The 6,797-nt window shown below is 30.2% G+C and overlaps 1 protein-coding gene across 1 annotated transcript; it reads right to left on the bottom strand.

Moving 5' to 3' along the window:
• Positions 1 to 1,170: 1,170 nt before the first annotated feature.
• Positions 1,171 to 5,915, bottom strand: LOC107452707 (uncharacterized). Its single transcript, XM_043049186.3, has 3 exons — positions 4,535 to 5,915; positions 3,725 to 3,884; positions 1,171 to 2,948 (listed from the first exon to the last, which is right to left on the bottom strand). The coding sequence occupies exons 1-3, from the start codon at positions 4,683 to 4,685 to the stop codon at positions 2,825 to 2,827; spliced, it is 435 nt and encodes a 144-aa protein (XP_042905120.2). The 5' UTR covers positions 4,686 to 5,915; the 3' UTR covers positions 1,171 to 2,824.
• Positions 5,916 to 6,797: the final 882 nt, after the last annotated feature.

The raw sequence follows: 6,797 nt of genomic DNA, 5'->3' as shown, positions 1-6,797 counted from the left end.
CCTTAGAACCAAAAAAAGGAACAAACATGGTAATGCCAGACAAAAATTTGACAAATCTTGCTGCAACAGGATCGAAACATGCATCTTTCAGAGCCGAGCATATCCGGCAAAATTTTTCCCAGTATTTCAGCAGCAAAGAGGGTGATCTGAAATGGCAAAATAATAAAATAACACGCACTGCTTAATAAGTTTTATTTAACTGTATCAAATCATAATCACTTTAATTTCAATTTTAGATATTTTCCATTTTAAAGTCTTTTTTTTTTCTTTTCAAATTTTATTTCCCTAAGTTTGTTCTAAGCCGCAAAAGAAAAATTTAAGCTATTAATTTCACTTTAATGCTAATCTTCACCTTTCTTTCCATACAAACCAATATCCACCGAGATAAAAACAGTAATTTGCATCATCAACAACTTTAATTTCTCAATCTAATTTCGTGTATCTTTTATTCCAATTATTTGTTCTTACTTTTTGCTGAATTTTGTATCCTGTTGTTATATTATTTTTCATTATATCTTGAATATATATATATTTTTTAATCATGAATCGGTATACTTTTGCTTGTTTTATTTTTTTACTGACTTGTATTCATCTGAAACTGTGAAATTCTTAAGATTTTCTTCTTCCTATAGTTCATCTTGTTATTTATAGACTTCAAATTTCATGAAAGAAACCAATTGATTATTTTTTGTGAACACTTTTATCTTAATTTTAGCTTTCATCGAAATATTTAATTGAAATATATTGAGGGGTCGCAGTACCATTGCAATTTTTTTTTTTTTTAAGTAAAAGTATAATCATTCATTTTGTGGATGTTTTGCATGCTCATTTTACTTATAATCAATAATTTATCTTTAATTATTTTTTAAACTGCTTAATTTTTTAAAATTAAAAAAAATCTTAACAATTTTGTTCATTCGTTAATATATCAATCTGAATATTTTTTATGGATTATTTCGTAAAAAAGTAAAAAAATTCAAATGTTTCCATGTCCAAAATTCAATATATGTAAAATTTGATTTTTTTTCCTTGTAGTTCATCTTGTTATTTATAGATTTCAAATTTCATGAAAGAAACCAAGTAGTTATTTTTTTTTTCAACACTTGTATCTTAATTTTAACTTTCATCTGATATTTAATAGTAATTTTGTTATTTTTTATAACTCAGTTATTTATTTTTATTATTTGTGTTTTTCAACTTATATTATTTTACTTTATTTTGCATTTTAATCACGAAAGTGTATATACTTTTTCAAGACGAACTTGATTAACCTGAATTGTATACATTGAATAAATTATTACTTACCTTTTATGTGTTGACATATTTGAAAAATAGCTACATAAATAATATACTAAGAAATAAAGCATAGCTGGTTAATAAATTTTTTATTTAAACAAATAAAATTTAAATTTCACCATTTCTTTCTAGGCATTTCTGTTCTAGTTTAAAAATAATGTTTGACATTTCCATTTTTGCTTCTAGCTGCAACACTTTAGGAAATTTTTTAACCGTAATGGCAAAGGCGTTAAATAAAGAGTCTATTTCATCCTTTTCGTCCTTCTGTCCGATCAGTGATTTTACAGGGTGGCCACCCACCTGGAAAACCTTGAAAACCTGGAATTATCAGGGAATTTTTTTATACTGGAAAAAACCTGGAATTATCAGGGAAATGTGGATAAAAACCTGGAAAAATCAGGGAATTTTAAATAAAAAGATGGAAATTTTTTCTTTGATAATTTTTTTAATTTCACTAATTTAAATTATTTACTAATTTTCTTAATTTAAATTATTTCATCCATTATATCCACTTTTTTAACGGAAATGTATCGCCAAACAGTTGAAATATCATCAATTTAGCTATACTTTGCTTGCATCAAAATTTGCTCCATTACAGCTGTTAAACTAGAATGCCACATAAAATTCTCCTACTGTTGCTAAACGAATGCAGAAACCTTTGACCACTATGGGACTGTGCAATTTAAGAAAGATTCTGGTGTAGGTGGAAAAAGATTTAGGATATTAGCTTCTATTTTTAAATACTGTCTTTGGGCTGAATCCATTTATGGCTCAAGTTTGTTCCGATGCTTTGGTGGTAATTTTTTTTTTCTATTTTGGCGAAATGTTTTTGTATTTTTAACTTTATAAAATTCTCCAAAAATTAGTTGGTTATAATTTGATAATAGATTTTGTATTGCACTCTTTTTCTGAAATTTTTTCTACTCCCATTCAAGGAAATCTGTGAATTATCTTTTCTCAGCAAGCCAACCAATCACACATTTTTTTACCATCGCTGACAGCAATGTTTGTCGATAAATCGTTACAATTGTTGCATTAATGCTAATTTCTATATAACACATTTTTGAAAAATGGTTTTTTTAAGAACCAACTATATATTAATATTTAATTTTACTCTTTCGTTGGTCAAGATATGATTTTTGATTCAAAATTTTGTACCAAAACATTTGAAAAATAAATAAAAAATCTTGCCAAATTGTCAAAATAACATTTTGAATAAAATATTTTATAATATACCTAGACACTTTTCTTGTACACATCCTACACTTAATAAGAAAAAAGAAACAAAAACCTGGAAATTTTAAGATTTTTATCTGGAAAACCTGGAAATATCAGGGAAATTTGAAATCTGATTTGAGTGGCCACCCTGTTTTAGAACTTCAGTCCGCTCTTTTCTGGCAGACTGAAATTCTAAAAAAAAACCTTTCTTTTTGGGATAACCTGCTTTCCCGTTCTTTGTGCCCCTGTCCTTCTTCCCCCCTTTTATCATTCTTTGAACTATTGCTACTAGATGCATCTGAAGGTGTATCTACACAGACAATCGTAGCTTGCTCCAGATCGTAACTGTAGTCAGTTCTTCATTATACGCGCGAATTTCTTCATCAGCCTGCGATTCCTCTACAAATGAGCTATCTTCAACATTAGAGATTGTCCTGCAATAAATTAATTATAGTGTTTAAGAGACACTCTTTATAATAAAGCTTAATAATTATGTTTTAGAAAATAAATTAACTTCGTAAACTACAAAAGTGCCATATTCTCAGAATGAGGAACGAAGCATAATTTACTTCTGATGTTTTTTCTCGTATATAAAATTAGAATAATTTGTATAATTATAATTAAATTATTCTAATTTTACAAATTATTCTGTCTAAAAAAATTAAAGCACTTAACACATTTTATGAAATAAATTTATTTCATAAGCTTAAATGTCTGAATAATAATAATGTCCTTCATAAGTCTAAAAATATATATTTCAAATAATACTTCACCCTTATCAGATAACGTAATAAAGCTATCTTTAAACTAAATCTTAAATTTTACTCACTTTCTATTAAATTAATAGAATATATAATTATTAAAACACATGCATCAGTTGCTATATCATAGGAATGTTTTAAAAATATCGTATGAAAATGTATGCTAATAAAAATGTATGTTTATAGCAGTAATACTTGTCCCGACAAGTAGCTACAAATAGCAGGAAACTTACTGATAACATGACAGAGTTTTGGTTCGTCAGCATTTGTTTGAATAGTACCGTTAGTAGATTCTTTTAATTTTTTTTCATACAGCTGAAAACGCCATTATTTGTCTGTTGCATGAAAAAATGTTTTCTTAAACAAAAGCTATCCTACTTAGCTTTATGTAAATTACATTCTACAATTTTGATTAAATTAGTCTACATCATATTAAAAATAAGACTTACTCATTAGTTAACAAATAGGTTCCATCTAAAAACCTTAAAGAATCCAGTCGTTGAAGTTCAGTAGTGCACTTTCCTTTCGCAGCTGAACCAGTTGGCAGTTTTCTTTTAATTCTCGTATAATAGTCACGGATGGTTTTCCATTTCTTTTTTAGCATTTCCACTAAAAACAGATAGGTACTATGAAATTTAGTGAAGAGGATTTATATAAATTAGAAAAGGTGATAAACAAAAGAAGCTAAAACAAATTTGGGTGCTTAACAAACTGATTGAATAACTAGTTTTAAAAAATAAAGCATTTTTAAATGCTAAATTACCTACATGTACAATTGTGGGTAAAAATTCCATGCTTATAAAGCAAATTGAAGTATTTATAAAAAAAATTAAGCTCATTCATACACATAAAGTCACAATTTTCTAATTGCACTGGTATCTGAAAATTTGCAAGTCTGTAAAAATATGATTTAACTTTTGAACACCAGTGTACAAAGTCATATATAATATATTAAGAGTAATTGATTTGTCATAAAGGGTGAGATAATTTGTTTTGTAACTTAAAAAACAAGATTAATAAATTGAAAAATTTTCCTATGGAAAAGGTTCACCCATTGATAAAATAAATTATTTCCCTGTTTTAAAAATAAAAAAATATATAGTTCAATCTTTATAAATTTATCAACAGACTTCAAAGTCAAAGAAAGTATGTAATTCAGAGTCAAAGAAAATATTTCATTCTTGTAATATAAATTTAAAATTGATTTATCTGCATAAAATAATTGAATAAGTTACAATTTTAAATAAACATTTACTAACCTTCAACTCCAAGTTCTTCCGCAATTTCAAGCCATAGATTATTTTTTATTATGGAATCTTTGTAAGATTTTGTTTTTACAGTGTAGAGGAGAGGTCTCTTTTTTACTTCTGAAATCAATTTTTCTTCAAAATATTCATTGGATTCCGCCATATCTTCGATTGATTTACTTACGTCCACCTCAACTGCACGTGGGAATCAGAGCGAAATGGATTCGAACTGCAGGTAACGCTAACGCGCGGCGACCGATGACGTATTCTGATCCACCCACAAATTGGCCAATCAGGAGTTGACGCTCAGTTGTCGTTGACGTTCACCTACGCGATCTGTTCTAACAAACCAGTACTTTAGAGTGAATTGATTTGTTTATCAATCTACAAATTAGCAGCGTGCAATTTATCGTTTTCCGTCTGTTCACAATTAGTCGTCCGTTATTTTTTCATATATTTTGTAGAAAAAAAGGTCTTTTTCAAGACCAGTCTGTTAAATTTATTGTTTTTGTTTAAATCTTAGTCTATTTTTTTTATTTATTTTGCTTGTTTATAATCTTTTGTTGACGTTTCATAACGATGCCAAGACCAAAGCGTTCATTAGTGATTGCTAGGCAAAATGCAAGTAAGCGTTGGTGTCCTAATCCTAGTGTAGATATAGCTTCAACTAGTGCTTCGTCTGATTTGAATAATAAGCAAAATAAAAGACAATCAAATTTGCATGACTTGTGTGCGTCAACATTAATTAAGACTGAAGCTTTGGTACCCCAGTATGCCCTTGTAGATGATGTAAAGCAACTTTCTGATAATGTTTTGTGTAAGTCATGCAAGAAGCAAACTATTTCTATTTCGTTTGGAGAAAAACAGGGACTGTCTGTAAAGATAGAACTATTTTGCTCAAATTGTTCCCTTTCAGATAAAAAAATATCAACTTCAAAGACAATAGTGCAAAATCAAGAAAAAATAATTGATGTCAACAGACGCATAGTTCAAGCCTTTCTGAATATTGGAAAAGGATATGCAGCCCATCGACAATTCTCAATGCTCATAACTTGGATTTAATGTCGAGTAGAATTTTTAATAATCATAAGAAGAAATTGTGTAACTCAAGTAGCAAACTTTTCAAAGAGCATGTGCGTGATATTTGTGCTAAAGTAAAGGATGCATATGTTGGCAAAAACACTGAAATACTTGATATAGGTGTGTTGTTCGATGGAACTTGGTTAACACGGGGACATGCATCACAAGTTGGTGTGGGATGCATAATGGATATTTTTCCAGGCTTTGCCATTGACTTCCAAATCATGTCAAAGCGATGCCTTGAATGCGAAAAATCAGGCAATGAACTTGGGAGAGAAATCGCCAGTTTGACGTATGGTATAGTGGCCATCTGAACTCTTGCACTATCAACCATAAAGGCTCTTCCTCAGCGATGGGAGCAGGAAGCCGCTCTAATATTGTGGAATAGATCTGAAAAGTTGGGTTTCCGATACGTTACAATTCTATCAGATGGTGATGCCAGAACTTTTACATATTTGAACTCAAGAAAAATATGACAATGTTGAAATAAAAAAGGAAGAGCGTGTTAACCATGTTAGCAAGCGATTGGGAACTGCACTACGCAATAGTGTAAAAGAATGGCGTAGCAGAGGTGTTACCTTGGGAGGAAAATTCTACGGCAGTTTAAAGGAGGATACAATAAAGTAATTGACTCGATATTATCAGAATGCCATTCGGCAAAACAAAGGTGATGTTGGGGCTATGAAAACAGCAATTTATGCTGCGTTGTTTCACAGCATTTCAATTGATGAAAAGCCTCAGCATTCTAAGTGCCCTCCTGGTCCAAATTCATGGTGTTTTAATAACGCTGCAATAGCTAAAAATCAAACACCAGGAACCTATCGAAAGAATGTAAACACCCCACTAAGTGAAGCTCACTTGGCCAAAATTCTACCAATTTATCAGCGACTTGCTGCAGATGAGCTCCTACAGCGCTGCATTAATTGTGAAACGCAAAATGCTTACGAAAGCTTACATAGCGTAATATGGAGCAAGTGTTCAAAACAGACATCCGCAAGTTTCCATCTAGTTAATTTGGCTGTATGCGATGCTCTTTTAGAATTTAACCTTGGTACCTATCAGCATCTGAAGCTTCTGGAAAAAGCCACAGCCATACCAATAAGTTCCAAGTCAGCAGCCGTAGCCTTATTTATTGATAAAAGAATTTATTTTCGAAAGCGTAGGAGCAAGGCTGTCGCCAATCTTGCACTCCATA

This window comes from Parasteatoda tepidariorum, chromosome 10 (genome assembly GCF_982258835.1).
Source record: "Parasteatoda tepidariorum strain Cologne lab strain chromosome 10, Ptep-v5.0, whole genome shotgun sequence".
Classification (NCBI taxonomy): domain Eukaryota; kingdom Metazoa; phylum Arthropoda; class Arachnida; order Araneae; family Theridiidae; genus Parasteatoda; species Parasteatoda tepidariorum.
The sequence above is the reverse complement of the archived record's forward strand: the minus strand, read 5'-3'. Positions and strand labels throughout refer to the sequence as shown.

Bases quoted from the DNA above. Each gene is read 5' to 3' on its own strand.
- LOC107452707 (XM_043049186.3), bottom strand. From the start codon at position 4,685: ATGGCGGAATCCAATGAATATTTTGAAGAAAAATTGATTTCAGAAGTA. The intron at 3,885-4,534 runs GTTAGTAAATGT...ATCTGTTTTTAG, and splicing joins GGAAGAACTTGGAGTTGAAG to TGGAAATGCTAAAAAAGAAA. The intron at 2,949-3,724 runs GTAAGTCTTATT...AATTTATTGCAG, and splicing joins ACCTATTTGTTAACTAATGA to GACAATCTCTAATGTTGAAG.